The sequence below is a fragment of the Peromyscus eremicus genome, chromosome 16_21, assembly GCF_949786415.1.
Source record: "Peromyscus eremicus chromosome 16_21, PerEre_H2_v1, whole genome shotgun sequence".
Taxonomy (NCBI): Eukaryota; Metazoa; Chordata; class Mammalia; order Rodentia; family Cricetidae; genus Peromyscus; species Peromyscus eremicus.
Genome location: NC_081432.1, coordinates 42,679,379 through 42,706,857, shown reverse-complemented (window position 1 = coordinate 42,706,857; position 27,479 = coordinate 42,679,379). Strand labels below are relative to the sequence as shown.

Genomic DNA, 27,479 nt, shown 5'->3' with positions numbered 1-27,479 from the left:
TACTGAAGGTGTCTGAAAAGCTAATTTAGAAACTAATTGTTTCCAATGTATATCATCAAGATCAATTCCACAGGGTCAATACTCCAGTCCCCAGAGCTAATATTCTAAGCTGTATTCCAGACTGTAGCAGAAAATGTCCACATTTTATATAGCAGGCTCAAAAAGTACGCTAAAATAAGTATTAAGCAGAATATGTAATCTTCACTTTACAAAATAACTGCTGGTGTTAGGAAGTGACAGTCACCACTAAAGAGTCTGGGTAAACTCCTGAAGACGAGGCCATTAGAACAAAATTTATCTATTAAAAAGCTAATTTTAACATACTGAACCTGAGTTCTGAGTCCTATGCCAAAGTTGTTGTTAAGGTTCCATGATTCTTAAACACAATAGTGCCATGAATTTTTGAAAGATACTAAGAGACAAAGGACTGGCTTTTATTTTTTATTTTTCCGAGACAGGGTTTCTCTGTGCAACAGTCTTGGCTGTCTTGGATCTCGCTCTGTAGACCAGGCTGGCCTGGAACTCACTGAGATCCGTCTGCCTCTGCCTCCCATGTGCTGGGATTAAAGGTGTGCGATACCACCATCCAGCAGGGCTGGCTTTTATGAAATTTAATCCTTAGGTCTCTGAGATATGAAAAGTAAGCTCCCTTTAGAACATGTGAATATATCATGAATGCAAAAGTCATTAAAAGTATGTAACTACGATAAAGGTAGCATTATATTCAAACATTACAAAATTTAAAAACAGGAATATACTTTTTTATAAAGTAATTCCTCACATTAAAATAGGATATAAACAGTTTCAGTCCTTTAAAAGCTGAGGCAAGAGGACCACCCCAAGGTCAAGGACAGCACAGGTTACATACTGAGCTTCAAAACAGGCTCTGCTACAGTCTCGGTCTCAAAACAAACAAACAAATTAAAAACAACTCTATGGCATAAAACTTAGTTTAACAACCCCTTAACCTCCTCCTTACTCTCCCAATTAAAATGATGTATACAACACCATTTACTGACTGCTTCTCTCTAAATTTAGTTTCTTTTTTATGTAATCTAATAGAGGTAGAAAAGGTAACTGCCATTTAATTTGTCCAAGTTTTCTTTTCTTTCTAATGTATAATCATTGACAGAAGTCCCAACAGCAACATGAATACTTGATCAGCACCATCTGCTATTTACTTCCAAGATCAAATCTGCTGGTTCTGAAATGGCAGTGGTTGGGTTTAAAGTGCATCATTAAAAAAAAAAAAAAAAAAAAAGCTTCAAAAGAAAAAGAGCAATTCCATTACGACCTTCACATTTATTACTAGTTCTTCTGCAGTCAAATACAGTGACATATAATCTCCAGTCCTGAGGCAGCATGACAATTCTGATTAGCATAAGGGTCTGGGTTTTTATCAGAAGCAATGACTACATTAAATCATAATTGGTTACAGTAGCAAAACATGTCCATGCACATCAGCTATTGGTCAGACTAAGCTTTTTAAAAACATCCTAGGATGATCTAGTTGTAAATTCAGTGGCTCCAAGTTTCTATCATTTATCCAGGATTGGTATGGGGCTTTTGGAAGTCTTGTAAATCAAAGAATTTCTTTTCACATTAGAAAGTTCTCACATTGGTCTCAATCCTCATCCTACAAGTTTATCAGTGTACACACCCATCTACACATACACACGCACACACACCTGTTGCCATGTGGTTTTTTACAAAACCCACATTGCTTGCTGGGAGTCCACATATATTTGCTTTCAACTGCGGAGGTCTGGTCTGACCCTTCTCTTTTTACAGTGGCTATGTTGTCTGGAATGAACAAAGGAGGCTCATCCAGAGAAAAACTTCTGCTGCTTCTCCTTTGGCGAGGCTGTAGGTTTTTCTCAGGTCTTTTTAGTTTCAGTTTCTCCTCCTCCTTCACATGCTCACTGCCTGGATGTTCATGTTCATCCTTGACATGGCCAGTGACCTTCACTGCTGGTGCCTGTGGCTGAGGCTTATGGCTCTGTTTCTGGCTGGAATGGAGTAAGTGTCCAGTTTGTGCAGGATGATGCAGCTCCTTAGAGCAGCCAGAGTGACCATGAAGCTTATCACTAAGAGAATGAGTTACAGGTTTGGAAGTGTGCATTACATTTTGATCTTGTGAGGTTTTTTTCAATACAGAATGAGCTTGGCTTTTCACAGATTTAACCCCAGAATTACAACTCTGATTTTTCAAATCCTTATCAAGCTGACCTCTCCTCACTTTGACTGGCCTCTGAAAACCATGCTGTGGATCTGGCTCATCAGCATTTCGCTTCACACTCTTGACATTAGATTTAGTTCTGCTAGGAACTACATCATGCTTCACCGAAACAGTTTTTCTTGGAGTCTCTGTGGTCATGCTTTGTTTAGAATGAGTTATGGATTTTGTGTGTTTAGATTTTATATTTTTGGTCTCTAAACCACTTCTATCATCCTGAAGATCTGCTGTTTCACGAGAATCCATTTTACTACTTTGAGTTATATTCAACTGCTTTGAATTTTGATCAGGAACATCACAAATAGTATTTTCAGAAGTACTAGTTTCTGGTTCAAAAGCACAAGTATCAACCTCCTCCAAATTTGATTTATTTAACTCTGTGCTCCGTAAGTGAACATCATTAGACTCCATGTCCTCACAATATCCCGATGTTTCTATTTGATTTCTTTGAAGAGAGTTCTCAGCTTTATCTAGAGTATCTACGGTACTCTTTAATTCCAAATTACATTCAGCCGCTTCATTTTTTTCTGTCTTAATTTTATCTGTACAAGCAGAGTCACTGGATACATCAGAAGACTCAGGTTCCTCGGTCATCTGGTCACCTTCACAGGGGAACTTTAGCTCCTCAGATTCTTGTTCAAGTTTTCCCACTGCACTCCTTTCTTCAACAGCATCATCCATTTCACCTGAAACAAGATCATTCTGCTCATCTTCCTTATCTGAAAACTTAAACAATGGGCTACTGTCAGTCTTAATTTTACATTCCATCAGAGCTTCATTTTTCTTTTCTTCCAGACTAACACAAGTCTCTGCAAGAAGTGAACAATTTAACTCAGGAGATGGCACGTTTATTTCACCCTGGTTATTACATGCATGTTTGGGATCTAATTCAGCTTCCTCCTTCATTTCAACACAAGATGACAATGAAGTATCAACAGAAGATGCTGAGACTTCTGGTACCACATCGACTGGTTCAGCATGTCGGCTACTCCGTCTACTCTCCTTAGGGTAGTCGGACTTCAAGGATGTGTATAGTTCTTCTTTACTCTGACACTTTTCTGAGGGTTTCGCCCCTACTTTAGGGGTGGGTACGGTCTTCCCAGAGGGCTTTTTTGTGCTTAGAGGTGCTGCACTTGAACGCTTGGCAATAGTGCTTTGTCGCAAACTTCTTACTTGTTCTATCATAGGGGAAAAAATAAAATAAAATAAAAACTTAGCTACTTGCTGTGTGCTTTTTATTTTAGTAGAGTTTAGAATATATCGCTTCCTTACTCTAAACTATGAAACTTACCTGATCATATCAGTAAAAATTTACTGACAGCTACTCATGATGATCACACACACATTAATATATATATAATTGAATATTAATTTACATTCATTAGAGTCTCTTGAATACTGGCAAAAGGGATAGAAATGTAAATTTCAGACTCATCTCATTTATAAGAAATGTTTTCAATAAATACCTTTTCTATATAAAAATAAAAGATGGAAATCAAATTAAGCAAAATGAGCATCCATTACCATTAATAACTGTCTTAAAAAAGATTACCATACATTCCTAAACACCAAATATATCTAATTATATAAAACCAAGTTAAGTCCACTTGGCATTGTAAGTTCAAATGCCAATGAAGTCTTAAATGCAAAGGAAACCATGTTTTTCTAACATGGTTTCTAAACATTCCTAAACAATATCTGTTGCTTCAAGATATAACCCTAAAGACCTCCAATCTCCACTTTAATATATTTCCCTTTTACAATGAAGTTATTGTTTTTTAAAGTGAGACAGGTCTCATGTAGCCGAGGCTGGCCTCAAATTCAAGGACATCTTGAAGTTGATCCTCTTGCCTCCACTTCTCCATGCTGAGATTTGTAGGCTGTTAGCACAAGCAGAACCCACGTTTGGTTCTAGTACAGGCTAGGTAGGTAAGCACTCTAAAACAATGGAGCTACAAACATCTCTAGTCTCTATACTATTCTTATGGAAGAAATCAAAGCTTGCACCAAGAGTACCACATACTGACTGCCAAATGAACCAGTAACTTAAGCTGAGAAAATGCACAAGGAAAATAACAACAACAAAAAAAAAGTAACTTCCTTCTTTTAACAGTGCTCATAATGGAGTCTACAAATAGGGCTTTCCCCCCCCTTTTCCCCCGAGCCTAATAAATCTTGTAGAGAAAAGAAAAACACATAGAAAAAAGAACTGAAATTAAACTTTAAAGATTCACTAAATAGAAAAGCAATTCATAAATTAAAATTCAAAATACATGTCTGATGCTATACCTATCTTGTTCCTCTAGATCAACTTCACATGAACACATCAATTTCTTTTAAAGTTACCCATTCAAAATAAAATCCTACAATGCTACTGCTTTGAATCTTTCCCCCAACTTGTCACTATCATCAGAGGATGAAACTATTAAAAAATGTCCTTCTTACATCTGGAACAACCCCAGGTGATACTTCAGGTCCTGGTATAACTTAATAGCACTCTCACTCTTCAATGTCCCACTGGAAAATAAACTAGAGTTATCCCAGTCTTTGGGGACCTTTCTACTCCCCCCAGGCCTCGCAATCTCTATACATTTGGGACACACTCCACAACTTTAAAAACTTACGAGCTGCATAGATGGCTCAGTCACTAAAGTGCTCACTATGCACGCACAAGGATCTGAGTTTAGATTCCCAACACTCAGACAAAAGACGGGCATGGAAGCACACACCCGGAACCCCAGTGCTGGAGGTAGGACGGAGTGCTGAGACAGGATCCCTGCAAGTTACTGAGCAGCCAACCTACTTCAATCAAGGAGCTCCAGGTTTTTTCTGTGAGAGATACTGACTCAAAACATAAGGTAGAAGATGATGGAGAAAGACAACTGACATTGACCTCTGGCCTTCATACTCACACACCTGGTATGCTCATGCACACATATCCACAAATGTACATATACAGCACAGAAAGACAAAATCAATAATAAAATATTAGTTAATGCATTATGAACTGTTCATCATATGCTCAGCTTATTTTTAAAACAACTCCTGAAGTCTTATTTCTGTATCTAGTTGATGTTTAAGCTCTAAACTCTACACATCTGTGAAATGAAACCACTGAAAACAAAAAACTTTTAGCTTTGAAGTGGTTGCTAAAGAAAGAGTGGCAGTTAGTTGACTCAGAAGGTATTCTGATGAAATTATTTTCTAATAGTAAATTATCTATTAAGCAATGGAAAAAGCTACTTTTGCTTCTCTAAATATAAACTGCTTTTTTTTTGCCTTTCTATAGCCAAAAAACTTATTTTTCTACATTAATTCAAGCATACATGTCAAGTAACTGATTTTTAAAAACTGATTAAATATATATTTTAATACAACCTTTATTCCCTTAGATACAATAAAGGATCTTTTTGAAAAGGTATGAATCCACAGAAAGTAAAGAACAAGAGAGGAAACAATGACAAATTTTGTAAATCAAACAAGGGACAATTATGAAGTACTCTCCTTAACCTGGGCTCATAGGAACTCAGAGACTGAACCAACAACTCAGAAGCCAGCCTGGGACTAACCTAGGCCCTCTACAACTGACATGTGACAGTTGTGCAGCTCAATCTTCTTATGGAACTCCTAACTCCTAACAGTGGGAGCATGGGCTGTCCCTAATGCTTCGGCTGGCTTTTGGGAACCTATCCTCACACTGGATTGCCTTGCCCAGTCTTAGCACAAGGGGAGGTGTTTAGTCTTACCACAACTTGATAGGCCATGCTTTGTTGATACCCATGGGAGGCCTGTCCCCTTCTGAACAGGATTGGATGGGGGGAGGGGGAGGGGAGGGGGAAACTGTGACAAAAAAAAAAGTAATATCCTTGAGACAAACACTAAGCTGGCAAGTTTACCAAATCTCCCACTGAAACCCTGCCCAAAACTGGTAGCTGATCCCCCAGAGTAAGAAGGGGTTTTTCAAGACTAGGAATGTCACAGTTGAGAGTAGAAATACAAGACACTAATGATAGTTGTGAGACAGAGCGAATTTATATGTACTGAAAGTTGAGATATTCCAATCAGCTTCCTTCATAGGGTACCAAATATGTTAACAGACTGCAGAAATAATCTGAATTCTGATGAGAGCTTTGTCAAAGAACAAGTAACACTCAGTTCATAAACTTACAAGCTCAAGTTCCCAGTGCTAGTTTGCTGAAGCAGGAGCAAGAGTCAAGGGTCAAACATCTTAAGAAATCTGGCAGGACACACTTATTGCTCCTGTGTACTAGCATTTCCCAAGCCCTGTCCACTCCCCTTTGAAATACAAGCTTCTGACTTAGTGATCCCTCACAGCCTGTCCCTCACCGTGTCACTGTAACAGCAGGCACTTGCTACTCCTTGGAAACAAGTATGACAACAAAATGACTTCTGTCCTTTCAGGCTAGAAATCCTTGCCTGAGTCCTACTCACTAGCCCAAGCAAACTCCATCTTCTAATGCTTAAGTCTTGCTGGCAGCAGCCAATGACAAGCCCTGTGATGTACAGATTTTGTACATCTGAAGTTTGCTCAGATGTACAAAATGAGGGAAGGAAGCTTTCTAAATGAAAAAGACTAAAATTTTTCTCTTGTAAAGCAAAATGGAGAAAACAAACTATTAAAGGAGATAAAACATTTTGAGTATCTTACAAAAGACAAAGGTATCAATAACTTAAAGACAAAAGCAATTATAGACATTTAAAAAAGACAACGAATGCATTGCTACCATCACAGCCATTCCCCAAACAAAACCAAAAAATATTGGAGCATTAGAACAGAAAGGTCAGAGGAAAATAAAACAATTTCAAAAGATTAAGTAAAAAAGATAATATAGGAACGTATATGAAAAATAAAGAAAATGAAAGGCCAGCATCTTTTACCAGACATGAATTCAAGAAAGCAAGAGTTGACCAACTAATGAAAATGAGTAAAAGTAACTTAAGAAAAACTTCCAGGGTCGAACAATAGTTTTCAGACTCTGAATCTAACCAATGCTAGCTAACTTTAATACATAAAATATACCAAATACCAAGATTTCATGTCATAAATTTTTTTTAAAAAATAGTGGAAAAGATTCTACAAGCTTCCCACATATAGCACTGCAACACCTTCCCCTGCACCAAAACACAAACAAACAAAAAACAGAGAAGCGTCTTAATAAGTCAGTGAATGAAGTCATATTTTCGAATCAGTTCCTATGGTAATTAATCCTTGCTAAAGCAAATTTTTCCCCAACTATGTCCATGCAAGCAACCCTAATTAAATGCTGTGGACACACCAATAGAGACATTAAATAGAAAAAAGACTAGGCAAGAAGTATTTGCAGCAGGAGTGGAAGGAATTAATAATAATAATAATGAGATGACTAATGTATATAATGTATACATACATTTGTGAAATTGTGAAAAAATGTTTTTAAATATACATATATTGTTTAAATAAAAATTTCCCTCCTAGAGTCAAAGACAATCTAATAAAACTCCCCCAACACAAGGCCTGAGAAGCCCTCTTTTGAGTTGTTAGTCAGGGTTGTCAAGGAGACTCCCAAAATATTATAGCCTATTGCTACTACCTTAGGTTACCACCCAAAAGTAGAAGGTAAGTCCCTACTGCTCAAGGTACCATGCACTTCAGACACAGGGCCCAGAGGCCCCTTAGCAGGAATGGACCTGAAAGCCTCCTCCTTGTGGACCAGCTTTCATGATACCAAAAGGTGCCATGTAAGCTTCCAAAAGAAGGAAGATGCAACCAACAGTCCTACCCAGTTACAACAGCTATGATCCACATCAACCACCTGCATAGCACAATAATCGTAAGATGCAGTACTGGCACATGTAACTTGACAGTAACAAACAAACAGCTCTCTCACTGGACTTAACACCCAGGTAACAAAAGGGTAACTATGTCTGGTACTAAAAACCTAGCCAACTACCCAGGGCTAGTGAAGTCATGGATCTTGCAGTAGAACCTACAACTACCACTTTACTAAACCCAGCATCATCCTTAACTACATTCTAAGCATGTGTCCTTATATCCACAGCTAAGTGTGGCACTCACCCCTCAAACCTCTTTCTAACAGATGGAGACCGCTACAGAACACAACCAATCAAAATGCTATTGTGGAGCCCAGTCCCAATGGATACACCTACAAAAGAATTGCAGCACTTAAAGGCTCAGGAATCACTGCAGAAGAGGGGGAGGAAAGACTGTAAGAGCAAAAGGATCTGGGAGTTTGTTCTAAGATTGCAATCCTAGTAGTATCAGAAGCTACACCCATAAAATCTCATGAACATGACTGCCTAAAAATGAGCTGAACAAGGACAGCAACAGTAGACATGCTAATATGGAAAGGGGAAAGCCCAGGAAGCCTCAATCCTACACAAAGAACTAGAGACAACTGAGAATGAGAGAAATAGTCTTCCCTAGGGAAAAGCTCACCAATTGGTTATCCACTACCAAATGGTCAGCCCTGAAAACACATACAAGTAATATTATATAGACTGAGCAGGCTGTATGTGTGTATTTAGACATACACACACAACACAATTAATGAAAAAGATGCCATGAATTTGAAAGAGATCAAGGAGGGATATATGGGAGAGTTTGGACAGAGGAAAGGGAAGGGAGAAATGATGTAATTTTATTATTACAATCTCAAAAAAACAATAATTAAAAATGCTTACATCACAAAATACATTTTAAAAAACAATCTTTCAAGCCAGACATGACTAGAATACTCCTGTAATCTTAGTATTTGGAAAATGGAGTTAACAAGATAAGGAGTTCAAAGCTAGCCTTAGCTTCACAGGGTGTCTGAAATCAGCCTGGGCTGTAAGCGACCATACTGATCAGCTGGTTGGTAGGTAGATAGGTGAGGGGATGGATAAACAGATAATCTGCACAGAATGTGTACAACCTAACATCCATGTTTTATGCATCTGATTTTCTAGCTTAACCTCTTGGGAAGGATTACCTTGTGCCATTAAACGAGGTGATTTTCTTGGTGATCTCACTGAATTGTCTTCTACTCTGTCCCTCAAATTCCTGTTAGGTAAAATCAATTCTTCTTCATCAATGGTATCATTACCACTTTCTTTAACAACTCCTTCATCCATAATATCGTCAAGACCAACAACTAGAAAGAGACAAAAACAAAAATTATTTTAAAAAAATATTGGGTGTATTATAAATTTAAAAGGGAAAAAAATCAAAATGTTTTAATGTGATACTGCATAGTCATAAAAATCTATGTCTATTGATAATCTATGTGATCCTGTTACTAGTAAGCACCCACATCAATTCCATTTGACAAATGTCTACCCTGTGAAGTTATTACTCAGAGAGAATTAGCAATGACCTTTTCTGATTTGATCTCAACTACTGTTCTGCTATCATCTGCTTCCCCTTGAGACTGTCATAGGCAACTACACCTGGAATACTCAGTTATCTCAGTTCTACTGAGGCAGTATAAAAGTGTTCTATGTCTTGAGACATTATGCTGCATAAGTGGGAATGATATAGGTCAGTTATAGATGGTAAAATAAATAAGGAAGACCAGACAGAGAAAGAAAATCAAAGTTGTATTTCTTCCCCCAATGGTGAGGAAAGCAGTGGGTAGTTATAGTTAAACAATTAAACTACTTTCCCCTAACCAGTAAGACAAAGCCATTGAACTCAGGAATGATGGAAAAGGTCTGGGGGACACTGAAGAAAACAGTTAACAGTATTCATATTGTTACTAAGTTTATTTCTACACAGAACAAATGTCACCTTAAGAAGTCAATGTGTATAAATAATCTTAAATGCACACTTGCTGAAATCTTGTACAAAGAATGTTACTATTTTCATTAGATGGTTTGGATGCGAATCTCTGGCAGAACACGCACATGAAATGTGACTAGGGCATTGACCCTGTCTACTACTTTCCTCTATCTCTGAAAGGAGAGTAACAGTACCTGTCCTACCTACCTCACAGGCTTGTTGTGAGGATCAAGTGGGATGATGTATGAAAACTCACTCTGTAAACTTTAGAGTACTATAGAAATGTTAGTTAGTCTCTTCATCCTAGGGGTTAGAAGGAACCTCAAGAAGTTATCTAGTCCTCATCTTTGTATCCAAGTAGAAGAACTTCAGTTAAAAGAGCTCAACAAGATAGTGGTCTATCCTAAAATTTAAAGAGAACAAAATTCTTAATAAATATATTTTCAAATAACACAATATTTTTTGAAGAGCAATTCAGCAATCAATAGATTCACAAAACTGCTCAAACAACCCTTCCCCCAAAACCATAAAAAAAAAAAAAAAACCCACCACAGAGGAAAAGAATGAATTGAGAAAAAAATGTTGGCCAGAAAACATTCTAATCTTTGTTCAAGAAGTCATATAAACGAAATGCATATCCATGTACATGTACATTTAGACAGGGAAAAAAGACTGACAGGATACAGATGAAAATAACATTAACAGTAATATTAATTCTTCTCTATAAAAGGTAAGATTCACCTTTCATCTATTTTCCAAGTATCTTAATACAAAGCATGCACTACTTTCAAAGAGTTCACAGTCTTAACCACTATGCTATGAACTACAATACACTTCAGGAAAATTAATCAGGACTCTCTTAAGACAGAATTTGAATAGAGAGAGAGGTGGGAAGTCCAGTGAGGCTATTCTATCATGACCAAATATTTATGTTACTGCACATACTCAAAAAAGAAAAAAAAGTTTACAGTAAGTACTTTAAAAAGTAAATTAATACTACTTTTTCCTCAATTCTATATAAAAATCACTTAAATTATCTATACATGCACTGGGAAGATGCATAAAAGGCACAAACTGTAACACAGACTATTACCACCAATTATCTCTAACAGTTAAGGTGGCTAAGGAAAAGATGTTATTCTAGTATCTGAATCTTTCCTATACTTTGTCAGCAAATGTCAACAATAAGCACATGCCTTAGATTGTTATTAGGAAAAAAAGTGGGGGAGGGGAGACGACAACAATCTAGAAGAGTAAAACTGTCCAAGAGAAAAGGCTAATTAAACTGGTTTGGGAAAATTTAGTAACTCAAATCCACAGGCTAATTCATGAGTCTTGCATATTGTGAGTATGTGTGCAAATACTATAGCACAAAAGTATGCAAGTCAGAAGACAACTTGCAGAAGTCCATTTTCTCCATTCACCAGGTAAGTCCCTGGGACTGTGAACTGAGGTCGCTAGGCTTGGCAGCAAGAACCTTTATTGGCCATAGCTCACTGGCCATTAATGGTACCTCCCATGCTACACCTGTCTACTAACCTACCTATTATACCAATATAAATGTTTTACTTGACTCAGCAAGTCTTTGAGTTAAAGTTAAATGTAATGATGACACTGAAAGGGGATACAAAGAGAAGTATATTTAGCAGCATTACTTTTATCCTTATTTATATTTAGGAACATAATAGTACCTAAAAATCAAATTCACTCCAAAGAAGTTAATTTAATGTATGTAAGATACAACTTGATAAAGCCAAACTGGTAAGTCCATACATATCTCACAGAGAGAGACTCCTGTCTCAAAAACAAGATTAATGGCTCCTGAAGAATAACACTAAGGCTGACCTCTGGCTTCCAAAGGCATATACCACCCCTCATACACATAAACAAACATACTTGAGAGCTGAATCATAACAGTTTTAATTTTATTTAATTAGAAAATCAAGTGACATACCACAAGGTGAGTATAAACAGAAGAACTGTTTAAAATGTGAACTCTGTGACACTCCAATATTTAGAAGTCAGTAAATGAAGCATAAAAAGAAACAGACAAACAAGCTGGAAAAATAAAGAGATCTGAGTAAGAAATATGAACCAGACAAGTGAAAAAATATTTCAAAAAAGCAGAGAGAGATCAATTAAGTTAAATGTCTTGACAGGTGAAGAAAAGATAAATGGCCTTGATCTGGTATCATGATAGCTACTGGTGCAACCTTAGGAGTGGAAATAGTGATGTAGACTTAAAGGAGAAATATTTTGGTAGCAGGACAGAAAAGTGAAATATAGATGTTGAAAAAAATAAATACAAAGCAGTGTGTGTTGACAATGAAATTCAACAGTAAAGGCCCAGACAAAAAAGAATGCACTTTCACACTTCAATTCTTCCAAGTATAGAAAGGGAAAAGAAAAGACAGGCATATTCTGCAAACCACACACCTATGGAAAACAGATGTGGAAATCTAATTTTAAAACACCATCCTACAGCAAATTTCATGAAATGAGTATCTAACTATGGGACATCACAAGAAAGGCTAAACGCAATGCACCAAAGGGTGTTTTTTTTTAACCTACTAAGCAACATTATGAAACATACAAAACTACACACTGAAATTTTTCATTTCAATTTGTACTCTGCCCCATGCTTCTGAAAACATGCAGGTAAGAGACACATGTATTCACAGGCCAATTCTAAAATGCCTAATGATGAGATAAACACCCTTGAGTGGTAGCTTTTGGGAGAGGAATACAGGGAATACTTAAGGGCTGCTTCATTTTATTTCTATTATTCAGGTTTTTCTTTTCCACTAAGATAGATCATGTGGAGATCAATGTCCTAATTCATTTGAACAGCCTGACTGTTACACTCATATAAGTGAAAAGCTGTAAATGATTATAAAAATGTAAGAACTCTAGGCTTGACTAAAATTACTGATTTACAGCAAATTACTTTAACAAAAAAGCTGACCAATCACCTCTTTTCATATGCTTTTGTTACAATGTACTTTACTTGCCCAAGATCTTCAAAAAGCTGGCCACTACATGTCTCCCCCAATATGACTACTATTTGTCCTTGTTTTTGTATGTATGCTTTGTACGGTTATGTGCACCCATATGCAGAGGCCAGGGGAAAAAGTCAGCAGTTTTATCTTCCTTGTGCCTTTTCTACCTAGGAGACAGTGTCTCTCACTGAAGATGGAGATAACCAAAACAACCAGTTCCACGAGAACAGCAGGACTGCAAACTCTAGAGATCCTCTTGTCTCTGTCTTCCCAGAACTGGGATTATTGGAGTACACCACTGTACCCCGCTTTTTAAAAAGTTTTATTGAGTGATTGATTGGGGGCGGGGGTGTGTTGGGGGTGGGGGCCATGTGCATTGCCTGGCCCATGTGTGGAGATCTGAAGACAATTTGTAACAGGCTATTGGGGTCCAGCCCGAACAGCCCTAAGTCCACAGGAGAATCTACAACCAGCTGGAGAGCTAATCTTAGGAATGGTAAAGAATCTATGCACACCGTGCTTTCAGTCCATCACTTTATTGTTCTAAGTTAACTCTAATTCTACAGCTTCTTTTCAGCTCTCTCCTACATTTTATGACTCAAGGAGCGGTGGCTTGTAAAAGCCTCAGTGAACTCTTAAAGGGAACAGGTTAAATGAGAGGGAGGGAGACCTTGAATCAATTAAAATCTAAGAAGGGAAAAAAGAATCTGTGTGTAATACTGTATTCCTAAGCATGGTTAGATAATGAGCTGATTCGTAAACCAAGGTGAAAGGAAAAGGAGTTAGGAATTTGTTAGTGTGAGGTTAACTTGGGGCAGGCAGCACTTTCCTATCTGCAGGTGAGGTGAGCCCAGGGCACACTTGTTCTCTATCTATCTAAACACTGTGAATCAAACAAACTAGACATGTTGTAAATCTATGCCTTTGGGTGTCTGAGAATGTCTCAAATGAGATACTTTTGCCCGGACACTTAACACTGACCAAATGCCTGTCAATAAAGATAACTGCAGGAGGAAGGCAGACCTCTAAGTTTATACTGGAGAAAGGAACAAAGACCTGGTTATGGGAAACAGGTTTTGACTGTGTGACGACTGTCTTCACACATAGCTGGGGGATATTATCCAAATACCCCAAATGTATAGGGGAAGTTGTGCCCAATAAACGATCAATCACACTGTTAGAAGTTCTTGAGAAAACAATCAGATGGGAAGGCTACAATAGCACACAAGAAACTCACTGCAGGAAAAAGCTAATAAAAATCAATATCATCAAAACTCCTTGAGTTTTGGCTTCAACCTCCACTAATTTTGGCTCTAATGGGTCAGCCTTGTCAGTGCCAGCTGAGTTCCTACTTCACATTTCTGTGGCTCCTGGCAAATTTGCAATAAGCTGTTCTCTCTTCCTAACAACGTGGGTTCCAGGGATCAAACTCCGGCAGTCAACATTGGTAGCAAGCATCTGTATCCGCTGAGCCACCTCACCAGCCCAAACCTGGTTTTTCATGTAAATTCTGTGGCTCTGTGGTGGTTTGAATGAGAAAGCATCCCATTGCCAGATGATGGTGCTATTTGGAGGTGTTTTGGAGGGGTGCCTTGCTGCTGGAAGTATGTCACCAGAGGCAAGTTTTGAGGATTTAGACTCTGGCCACATCCAGCTTGCTCTGTTTTGTGCTTATGTTTGAAAGTATGAAATCTCAGCTTCTGTTCCTGCCACAGTGCCTGCCATTTCCCTAACATGATGTATCCTTATCCCTCTGAAACAGTAAGACTAAATAAACCCTTCCTTCTTTAAGGTGCCTAGGTCATGTTTTACCATAGCAACAGAAAAATAACAGGATCAAAAATACTGGATCAGGCAGGTCTTCATGCTTGCATGGAAGCATGCTACCAAATGACCCACTTCCACAGCCTCCAAATGCTGCTCTTCTTAATAGAACACACTCAAATAAACCATGTCTTTCACTATGTAAGAAAAAACTATACAGAATAGATTTTCAGGTGGACTGGGTGGGGAGCAGGTGGGGTCGGGACCGGGGCGGGGCATTTCAAAGACAAGGTGAAAACCTAGTGCAATGGGAACTCCATGGAATCTACAAAAGTAACCCTAGCAAAGACTCCTCCTAGTAATGGGGGACACAGAGCCTGAACTGGTCATTTAAGGTAACCAAGTAGAGGGATTGAACACCAAACCAGGCACAAAACCTCTGACCTAGTTTGTCCTGCCTGCAGTGTTCTGGGACTGGTTATGGAAGAGACCAGAGAGACTTTTTCCAGCAAATGATGGGAGCAGAAGTAGAGTCCCACAGCCAAACATTAGGCAGAGTATGGGGAGTCCTGCAGAGAAGAAGGATCAGAGGAACCAGAAGGGTCAGGGACACCATGAGAAAACAACCCACGGAATCAACTAACTGACCGGGACCCACGAGAACCTGGAGAGATCAGGGAACCCGTAGGGGTCTGACCTAGGTCTTCTACATACATGTTATGGCCGAGTAGCTTAGTGTTTGTGGGATTCCAAAGAGTGGAAGCTAGGGCTGTTCTGACTCTTTTGCCTACTTGTGGGATCTTTTTCCTCCTCTTGGGTTGCCTCATCCAGCCTTGATGTGATGTCTGATCTTATTGTAGCTTGTTATGGTGTTTGATTGATGTCCCTGGGAGGCCTACCCTTTTCTGAGGGAACTGAAGTCAGGATGTAACATATGAGAGAAGAAAAGGAAAAGGAAAAGAAAGAAAGGAAGGAGGAGGGGAGGGAGGGAGGGAGGGAGGGAGGGAGAAGGACAGAGAGAGGGAGAGAAACAACTGTATAATTTCTTATTATCTTACAATAATAAGCTCCATGAGGGCAGAAACTTGTATCAACTATCACTGCACCCCTAGCAATATAGCACATGACAGGTATATAGCATTTTAAAAAAGAGTGAGCGTATAGTATCAACCCCTTTTAAGTCAAAGTAAACCTTAATTCCTTACATAGAATTTCCAACCATGCAGTATATTGTTAATGCTTGGAATGATATGTAATCAGACTCATGCTACCGTAAAATAGGAATAGGCTTTTAAATTTAAAAACTCAGCCCTCTTGTTGAAACATAAATCATTTTTATTCATTGAGTGTCTCATTTCAATGAGTCAGTTCTCAGATTCTGTTCTGTAATTGCTGTAGCTTGGATCATAGATGGTTCCCTACAGTCCATGTGTCAGGCTTGGTCTCCAGGAAGGCTCTAATGGGAGGCAGTAGAAACTTGAAGAGGTGGAGCCTGGTGGAAGGTCTTCAGGTAATTCTGAATGTGTTCTTGAAAGGTGTTTGGGGATGAAGGCCCCTACCTCACCCTACTCCTTCCCAGCCATGAACAGAGCTCTTTTTTTTACTACAGTACACACTCTAACCACGATATGCTGCTTCTCCAGATCTGAAAGTAAAGGGGTCAACTGACCGTGGCCTCAAACTGACAAAACTGTTAACCAAAATAAAGCTTCCCTGTGTTATTGGTTACCTAAGATACTTGCCATAGTGATGAAAAGTGAACTATAACATAAACAAAAGAAAACAAAGACAAACAAGAAAGGCTTCAACTTCTTAAAGAAATGTATTCTTCCCCTAGGAAGTAAAGGCTGAGCACTGAACACCACCCCAGGAAAGAACTTTGGTGGTTGTATACACACACAGCTAAATAAAATATAAAATTCATGAGGGTAAAAATTTGTGCTTATGCCTTCTGATATAGTATCAATGTCTAAACAGTTGCAGAAGTATGCACTGTTCAATCTTAAGGACTAACAGGCACAAAACATCACAGATACCAATTAACTACCTAAATAACTTAGAAACTTCATGTTCAACTAGACTTAGTCAACTCAACTTAATACAAATAAAATACCTCTACTAAATTACAGAAGTGTTGAGTAGTCCTTCATAGAGCACAGAGTTAAGATGCTAAAAGTTTAGAAACACATATTAGAAGGCATAGACACATGAGGGAAAAAAAATGACAAAAAGCTGCTCTCAAAAAAAAACAAAACATGATTACTATTTTTAAAAATGGATGTCTAGAAACTAAATCCACTTTAAAACTACAATTGAAAAGACTAAAGACAGACAGGAGCCTTGACAGAAAACAAATCCAAGTGTGCATTAAAGTTGGAGCATGTGAGAAACATGTTAGAAAATGGAAAACAAGAAAATCCTGATAATTGCAATAAATATACTGATAAATATGCATGGGCATGGGCCACAGCTTCATGAAGAATAGGTAAGTTATTCAATGTATTTAGTTGTGAAGCAACTATACATACACATCTTGTACCATCCATTCCATAGGTTTAGAAGTCAGTACTTCTTGATAACTTTAGTACTTTCTCTGACTTTTTATGTGTACCACAATAATAATCCTATCTAGTTCATTTCAGTAAAGATGCTCAATTCTATAGTTTTAAATGCATACAACTTACTTTTATTCTACATAATTCTATTAATCTCTGTTTCCTGGCCTCTCAGCTAGATAAATGGATGGAATAAAAAAGATACTTGAGGTTCTAAACTATTAAAAAGATGAAAAATGTATCATTCAAGAATTATTCTCTTCCTCAAGTATATTTGTCTCAAGCCCAACTGAGGGACCAGAAGCCTTACTTACTAAAACAGTAGTTGACAATATCACTAATAAGGACTGATGCAAAAGCACTGAGGATATAGCTTGGTGGTAGAACACCTGTGGTGATACCGTGTTCCCCAAAATATTGTGTACCTTAATAAACTTATCTGGGGTCAGAGAACAGAAAAGCCACTAGATACTTAAGATAGGCAGTGATAGCACACGCCTTTAATCCTAGCATTCCAGAGGCAGAAATCCATGTGTTCAAGGATACAGACAAGCATGGTGACTCACGCCTTTAATTTCAGAAAGCAGCCTTTAATCCCAGGGAGTGGTGGTAGAAAGCAGAAAGGTATATAAGGCGTGAGGAGCAGAAACTAGGAGCATTTGGCTGGTTAAGCTTTCAGGCTTCTAGCAGCACAGTTCAGCTGAGAGCCATTCTGGATGAGGACTCAGAGGCCTCCAGTCTGAGGAAACAAGACCAGCTGAGGATCCAGGAGGTGAGGTAGCTGTGGCTTGTTCTGGTTCTCTGATCTTCCAGTTCATCCCAATACCTGGCTCAGGTTTGATTTTATTAATAAGAACTTTTAAGATTCAAGCTACAAACACCTGCTTCACATGTATAAGGATATGGGTTTTATCCCCAGCACCACTACCATGGCGGGGGGAGGAGAGATGTATTTTCCAAAACAACAGTTAAAAGCGAATTTTTCAATATACTGCTTTATAAATGAAGAGCTGTTTATTATAACATAAGTTTTTTTAACTCCCAGTTTTATTTATATGGAATAATTATTTTCTAAACTGTCACAAAAGCATTTCCTTATTGAAGCCAATGAACACTATGTATTCACTAATCCAGGTCACCTGTCACCACTGTGCATCAAATCTGTTTTATTGATTGGTCCTAATGCTAGAAAATATTTTTGAGCAAATCTTACCAACAATTTAATTTTCAAGCTAACCTCTTTTTATGTATTTAACTTTATTTTGGGGACACTGCATAAAAGGAAATCTTTCATACTGAAATTGACAGTAACCATACCTGAAACAGAGAAAAAAAATGGCTGCAGCCAAAGCGAACACAAAAATCCTCAGATTTTAAAATAATCAGGAAGTCAAAAGACACTTTAAAAAGTACTGCCTCTACAACAGTAACACACATACAACTAGACATTCATCTCAAAACAGTATTAGACATATATCTTACTGACTACTTGTGAGATCATTTGTATATAAGAGAGAAAAAGAACTTGGAACATCAAAACCAAGTATGGTGATGTATGCCTATAAAAACAAGTACTCAAGGAGCAAAGGATCACGTAACCACAGATCCACAGACTCCTTGTGACAATCCAAAGGGTAATAGTAGCCCCTCCACGAAATCGGATAGAACTACTTCACCAACATAAACTCTGAAACTGCTAATTAAATGCCAGCTTTGCCCCTTTCAGCAGTCTCACTCACAGGAATTGTCTCTACCTTGCAGGTGATGGGACAAATTTAATGTCACTAAAGAACGCCAGCAAATAAAGATGAATTAAAATAACTAGAAAATAACCAATGGTCACAATTGATGCCAGCAAGCATTGCCAATGGTTACATGAAACCCACTAAAGGAAAACCTGATGAGAAACTGAGCATTTCAGGTTGGCAAAGTTATGGTTCTCTAATGGCATGTGATCTTAAATCCTACAAGATTTATCTCTTACTACCTTAACCTGGGAATCAAACTCAACATAAAGAGTTCACATGCAACCATAATAAGATTTCTGACATTATACAGTATTAACTGCAAAGCTTCACCTATGAAGAATTCTTGTAAATATGTTTAACCTTAACTCTAATCAAGCTTTTAATCCACACTTCCAATGTGGAGGAAGTAAAGGAACAGAAGAACAAGCCAGGTGACCTTATCAACAATTTAAAAATACCTGTAATTTAGCTCATTCTTGGAATAGGCGGTCTTACTATTTCTTCAAAAGTATCAATTTGAAGGCTAGCTAGGGATGTAGTAGCTCAGATGATAGAGTTCTTGCCTAGAATGCACAAAGCTCTAGATTTGATTACCAGCAACACATAAATGGAGCATGGCCTATAAAATAAGCCTGTGATCCTAGGATTTGGAAGGTGGAAGATTATCAGAAGTTCAAGGCCATCCTCAACTATAAAGAGAGTTAAAGGCCAGCCTAGGCTTGCCACAAAAACGGGGGGAAAAAGTCATCCATGGGAAAGAGTGACATCAGAAACGTTATACCTACATCCTGATTTTAAAAAACCAGATGAAAAGTCTAACTTGGGGACAAATAGTACATTTGAATCTAGATAGGTAACTAGATAATATTATATAACCATCTAGTGTAGGTACAGAGTAATTGTGCTTAAGCCCTTTGTGTGGAGGTAGCTCATAGCTGGAATGGATAAACTAACAAATTTCTTACATGAGTAAAGAAAGCAGAACCAAATAGTAACAATGCTGAATCCCAATGGAAGGCACATGTGTGTGTACACACTGTATTATCATTATCATTATTGTGAAAATTCCAAAATACAAAATTAAATTTATAATGAAAAAACTTATTTTTTAAAACTAAAAGGTATCTTTACCCAGATATCTAAATGAGATATACTTGATTTCCAGTCCATTTTATTCTAAAACACATTTAAAATGTCTTTTTAAAGATATCCAAGTAGGTATATTTTAAAAGTTGAAAAGCTAAACAAAAGAAAAAAATAACTAACATGAAGCCAGATTTGGTGATATATGCCTGTAATCCTAGCATTTCCACTGCAAGACGGGAAGATGGGTGACAAGCAACAGCTAACAGCTCACGTGCCAGCTAGCTTAGAGTCTGGAAGCAGAAGAAACAGGTTCCCAAGTTGTTCTCTGACCTTTACAGGTATACTCTGGCACAGATGTGCCTACACTCACATACTCAGTAATAACTTTAATTAAAATCTTAAAAAGGCACAAGAACAATAAGAACTTAACATGGGGAAGGGATAATGCTCCCATGCAGAATGAGGTGGAAACATGTATCTTCACCAAGAGTTCCTCATTTTGTAAGGTGTACAAATCAACATGTTGGGGTGTGTTTAATCTCAGCACTTGGGAGGCTGAGGGAGGAAGATTGCCATGCCTTTGAGGCCATTCTGGTCTACAAAGCAGGAGAGGTCCTGTCTCATAAAGGGAAGGGAGCATGTCATGCAGGCAGAATAAATGGCTCAGTAACTTAAAGTGCTTCCTCCAAGCCTGATCACGAGAGTTCAATCCCTGGAACACTTACGATGCAAGAACAGAAGCAACTCCTAAAAGTTTTTTCTCCAGCCTCCACATGCACAGTATGCATGCGCGCACGTGCGTGTGTGTGTGTGTGTGTGTGTGTGTGTGTGTGTGTATAAATAAACTTTTTAAAGTCAATGTCAATCAAGTATTTAGCAAAATTTAGGGGGATAATATATGAAGTCAGTATATTAAAATCATATTCTAAATAATATGTCATTTTTAATACAATGTATTTTATTTTCTGTGCATGCACTGTATGTCTGTGTAGGGAGCTTCAGATCCTCTGGAGCTGAATTTACAGGCAGTTACAAGCGGCCTGACATGAGTGCTGAAACTCAACTCGGGTCCTTTATGAGCAAGTGCTCTTAACTGCTGAGCCAACTCTCTACTCCGCTATACAGCACCTTTAAAAGTATACACAAGAAGCTGTTTTTGTTCCCCCAAGACAGTATCTGCAAGTAGATAATCAATGACCTAGAAAAAAAACCTCATATTAACTTACCTAAAATGTAAAACAAAATTAACTTTACCAATATTCATTCAAACTAACACTAACATCCTTGGTGGATGAGAGACTCTAAGAATCAGAACTTCCTAGAAGAGAGAAATTGATACCTAAAAATATGTTTGCCTTCAGTGTTCTGCATTACAGTGTTATTAATACACAGTTCTCTATAGTTTAAAACCTTAAACCAGTAGAGTGCTTGCAATAATAGAATAAAGTGACTATAAAGATATATCACATCAAGTTTCTGTATTAATTCACAGCAAGGGCTTTAAAAGTTATTACATTTAAAGATGAGTTAAACATTTTGATTTACAAAGCAAGCTAAGTGTTCTACAAATAAGACAGGTATTACAAATATAATTGCCTCTTTTATTATGAAAAGGTCTAAGCAGTAAGTCATATTAAAAAATGAATACCCTTAGTCTGTCCCTTCCATAAAGATGACATTTTAGTAATATATAGCAAATAGGGTATTACAGTGAATGCCTATATTCCCAACAGCCTGAGAGGCAGAAGCAGAAGAATCAGGAATTCAAGATCGCTAGGCTACCTAGTGAATTCAAGGCCATCTTAGGCTACATGAAACCCTGACTCAAAAAAACGAAGTGGGATTAAAGAGATGGCTCAGCAGCTATAAGAGAACTGACTGCATCACCAGTGGCCCTGGGTTTGGTTCCCAGCACCACATGGTAGCTCACAACCAAGGGATCAGCACCCTCCTCTGGTCTCTGGGGGCACAGTGTGCTTACATTCAGCAAAAGCACCCATCCACATAAAACTTAAAAAAAAAAAACACGAAGTGGAGAGTAACCAAGGAAGATACCTGGCATGCACATGGTCTCTCTTCCTACACACACACACACACACACACACACACACACACACACACACACACACTCATACCCACTGTTGGAGTCCATCTGGGTTTCCTGGTGGCTTTATCCAGCAGGTCTGCATAAAGAGGACAGTTGGACCACGGGCCTGAGTGCAGGTGTTCGGAAGAGTCTACACTTGGCTGTATTGAGCAAGGGGGAGGTCTTTGCTCGTCCCCTTGGCATTGTGATAAAAAGCCTTTTGGAATAAAGTTCTGGGCTGGTGGGTTCAGACCCAGGCCCTCCCGAGACTATCCTGTGTTTCTGTCTTTCCTCTCATCGTCTAGGTATCTCTTTCTAGCTAATATTTCTCTCTTCTCCCTACTCAAAAGTACCCTGGGTCCTAAAAGTGGTGGCTGGTCCACCACAACCCACAATGATAAAAGTCAAACTAAGAAAGAAAATCATAGACTGCTCGCTGCTCTGCCTAAGAATGCCCATCACCTACATACATGAACACGGGTTCCAGATTCTTTTACTGTTCTTCCTGGGGAGTAGTTTTATTTGGAAGAGGTAGGTTTTTGTTTGTGTGGTTTTTGGTTTTTGGTTTACTATGAAGGCCAGGGTGGCCTCTAACTTGCAGCAATTCTCCTGCCTCAGCCACCAGTGATAACAAGCACCAAGTTCAGTGCCCATAAAACTTTTTATCTTTATTACATTTATTTATCTTGTGTGTGTGTGTGGGGGGGGTTTGCAAGTAAAAGTCAAAGGACAACTTGTGGGAGTCTGTTCTTTCCTACCACATACGTTCATTCCATGGATTGAACTCAGGTCATTAGGCTTGACCAGTGAGTATCTTTACCCATGAGCTCTCACTAACCCCCATAAATGTTATAATTTCCACACGAAAGTGTATAAATATAAAATTATACAAAATTACCAAACAATTGAGTTAGAACATTCTCTCAAAGTAGTATAAGCAAATATGATAAACTTACTTAAAATCTAAGTTGAGAATACAGAGCATAAAAATAAATTTTGGGGAGTTAGAGAACTAGTTCAGGGGTTAAGACCAGCACCGCTCTCCCAGAGGCCCAAGTTCAAACCCTAGTACCACATCAGGTGCCTCACAACCACTTGTAACTAAGCGCCAAGAGGATCTAACAGCTATGACTTCTTCAGGCAGCTGTACCAACATGCAGATGCAGATATACACACGCACACACGAAAAGTAGCAGAAAAAAAGAAAGAATGAGACCAAAGCCAGGTGCTGTGGTGCACACTTGTGACCTAGTATCTAGAAGGCAGATTCAGGAAGGCTGTGGGACAAGTAAGTATTTTTCTTACTAAAAGAGTAAGACCATCAAAATATAATCATTTTACATAAAATAATTTTAGAATATGTTAATATTGACTCCTCTGCACTAGTATTAGCTGCTGTCCATTCAACACAAGGGAGTACTTTTTGCATTTTATTACTGGAGTTGGCATCTAATGCAGTACAACCACACCAGGAAAACGCTTCATCTTATCTCAAGAGTGGTAACAGGAAATTGGCTTTACCAGGAAAAGAGGGCCTACATCAATTATCACTCAACAATCTCATCATTTTAGGTATCTCAGACTTTAACAAACGTCTATATATGACTTTATGGCAGTTTTCCTCTTCTAAGTACACATTTAATAACTATCACAATGCACTTACAGCAAAGATTAAAACTCTGCAGCAAAACATCAGAACTAGCAGAAGGTAATATTTGAGAGAGGAATGGACAGCAAAGCACAGTATTCACACCAGAAACTTCAGCTGAGAAATCTATGGACAGAAACTCTAGTGTCTGAAATAATTTTCCCTGAGGCATCAGGTTTTGCTGCTTTACAGTGAAGGTTTATATACTTTGGTTAAAATCTGCAGCAGGGCCAGATGCAACATACCTACAGTACACCTGCTCACTGTCTGGCCTCTTGGTCCTACGCCCTGTCTTTTCTCTGGTTTATTTTTTCCAAGTCAAGATTACTAAGTGCCAACTTCTCTACTGCATATATGAATAACATACATTCATACTGCATATATGAATAACATAAAATAACCCTGCTTTCATAGAAGCAAATTTTTTCATTTAATTTTTGTTGTCTTTAATAACTATTTGAAGTAGCCATGGAATGTATTATATATGGGATTAAACACAGAAATGTTACAAAGTGTAAAGGGGCTAGGATTTGACTCCACTTGCAAACAAACCAACCAGATCCTTCCTGATTCATGGTTGCTGGCCAAATCCACAAAACTACCAGGACAAAAAAAGTCTTCTTTGTAGCACAGTAAGCATCAAGGATCATAATGTCAGTCAGTGCCTCTGACCTCTTCCAGTTTCACAGGAGTGACACACAAGTATGCCTATCTAAATGTCTGCATGCTCAGTGAACTACAGTAAGAAACTGGAATGATATATTATATGAAGAGTATTTACTGCTTTTGTAGTGAACACCGAACATCTTTGGGATAAAAGATGGGATAACATACTTTTATTTCTTCATTCAAAGTAGTTTGCTGAAATCACAATCCTGAGAAATAATCCAACATCTTGGCATAGTAACACAGCTCAGGAACATTTAATGCCACTACTACACTATCTCTTCCAACAAATGAATGCTACATACATAACTAGCCTTATGAAATATACTCAGACAATTCATCAAAAACTGTTATTTCTATATTAAATGCAAAGCTCCATGATAACTGAGGCAAATTTTGTTTTATTCACCTTTGTATATTTGTAGCCTGGTACATGGCTAGCACAAACACACATTCGGTAATGAATACAGCTCAAAATACTTCATTTTAAACAAAAATGCTGTCCTTAGGAGGCTGAGGCAGGGCTATGACAGCTGCACGGACAGCCTGGACCACACAGTGAGGACAAGGCCAGGCAAACTCCACACAGCAAAATACTATTCAAAATATACAGTAAAAGGATTTAAAAACTACACACACACACACACACACACACACACACACACACACACACACACGAAGGCAAAAGTGAGGGGTTTCTCCTCCGTATAGCTAACTGAATTCTACTCTGAAATAATAGGTCTGCCTGATGCAAATGTTTAAGGCAGCTTGTAGTATACTTCTATCCACCGGTACTTATTAACTGCATATATTTAAGAGCATCTATTTGCACAATCAACTGAATCACTAGCCAATTGTTTTATGTCACTCCTCTCCCCACCTCCCTTTCTGAACCCCTCAGTCTTTTTAATAATTATGAGCCATTACAGAGCCTAATAAATCTCCCCTAAACCCACAGTCTTAAAAACAAATCTAGCGCCGGGCGGTGGTGGCGCATGCCTTTAATCCCAGCACTCGGGAGGCAGAGCCAGGCGGATCTCTGTGAGTTCAAGGCCAGCCTGGGCTACCAAGTGAGTTCCAGGACAGGCGCAAAGCTACACAGAGAAACCCTGTCTCGAAAAACCAAAAAAAAAAAAAAAAAAAAAAACAAATCTAGCCTCTTTATTCTTCTAAAAACAAATTTTAAAACTTCATCCTCACTGAAAATAAAAATAAATGGAATTTGGGAAAAAGCTTTAGAGCCCTGAATCCAAGAGCATTCAACTACATAAGCAGCAGAAAACTTAAGATACTATTCCAATCTTAGTACTGTGGCATTTTTATTAATGAACTTGGGAAATTAACTGCTGTGGGATGGTCTGTATGTCAAGTGTGTTGCTGATTGGTCAGTAAATAAATCACTGATTGGCCATTGGCTAGGCAGGAAGTATAGGCGGGACAAGGAAAAGAATTCTGGGAAATGGAAGGCGGAGAGAGAGACTGCCAGCCGCCATCAGGACAAGGAAGATGTAAGGTACCAGTAAGCCATGAGCCATGTGGCAAAGTAAAGATTAATAGAAATGGGCTAAATATAAGAGTAAGAGCTAGACAATAACAGGCCTGAGCTAATGGCCAAGCAGTTTAAATAATGTAAGAGTCTGTGTGTTTATTTTATAAGTGGGCTCTGAGACTGGCGGGACTTGGTGGTGGGAGCTGGAGAGAAATTCTCCAGCTACAAATGGCGTCCAACGTGTTGGCAATAGTTCCCACCTAAAACCTGAGTAAAAAGATTCTAAAACGGAGCTAAAAACAGCTCCTAGTTGTCTCTTTCAAGCTAGCGGCAGCCTGCGTGTTTGAGCTACTATGGCGGGTTCCTGGTGTGCATGCTCGACCTGCAGTATGGCGGGAATGAGGCCTCTGCAAGTAGCACATTAAACTGTGTGGTGAATTTAGCCTTTGCTAGTACAAAACAAAAAAAGAGGTTTCTGGGCTACACGCTACTTTGGTAAAAGTGTAGACCCACTATTTCTGAGAGTTATGGCTCCCAGAGCTGGCGGAAAGCGGCCCGCCGCCATGTTGGGAAGCTGAAATGGGCGGAGCCAGCAGCCACTGTGCCGTTTCAGGCTTAGAAGGCTGCAATTTAAAGCAATAGGTTCAAGCTAATATAAAAAAAAAGCCACGTAAAGATGGCTACCACACAGAGAATCTGGATTATGTTCTCTTTGATATTCGTAACTGCAGAAAAACATTTGATTGTAAAAGCTGTTGAGTTATGCCAAAATGTATATTTTAAAGGTACCTTGACTTCAAAATTTGGATATAAGGATATGTTGCTTTGGAAAAGAGTCTCTGCTTTTGTTTCCACAGAAAGCCAGAGACTATGGATTTGTTCCAGATTAAGATACATCAGGTTTGACCAGCCAAGACCCCCTGAAAGGTCTCCAATGACACCATGGCCCAGATGACTCAACGTCCAGAATGGTTCCAAGGCAACTGGCTCAGACGATACAGCCTCATGGACTACTCCATGATCCTAAAATTTTCTTCGTGTCCCCATAAGATACAGCGCCCCCCTCCAGCAGGAAGTAGTAAGAGAAGCTACGCCCAAATTCCCAAATATACCAAGCTGGCTTTAGAGATGGAATTGGCTCACTCCCCCTCTAAACCCAGACATATTGCTCAAAAAAAAAATGGTTAAGAGATTCTTCTGTCCCAAATCAGAAGAGCCCTCTGGTGTGGGACAGAGAAAAAACAATATTTTTATTTAAATCAGGTTGATTATAAATACAATCTCTTTCTAAAACAAAAAGGGGGATAGTTTAGATATGATAGGATGAAAGGGTAGATTAATGAACCTACTTTGAAAGAGTAACAACTTGTTTAAAATGTTTTACATTGCTATAGATTTTAGTTTATTGATACAAATTTAAAC

General features: G+C 38.5%; 1 protein-coding gene across 3 annotated transcripts in view; it reads right to left on the bottom strand.

Moving 5' to 3' along the window:
* Nucleotides 1–27,479, bottom strand: part of Phf3 (PHD finger protein 3) — a 76,769-nt gene that overhangs the window by 32,287 nt on the left and 17,003 nt on the right. The window contains exons 3-4 of one of the 3 annotated variants that reach the window (XM_059244175.1): nucleotides 9,229–9,390; nucleotides 1,689–3,414 (exon numbers count right to left, since the gene is read on the bottom strand). In XM_059244175.1, coding sequence (XP_059100158.1) covers nucleotides 1,689–3,414; nucleotides 9,229–9,390 — 1,888 coding nt within the window. Of the gene's footprint in view, nucleotides 1–1,688; nucleotides 3,415–9,228; nucleotides 9,391–27,479 lie in introns of those variants that run through there. The other 2 variants (XM_059244176.1, XM_059244177.1) reach the window with 2 other exon arrangements.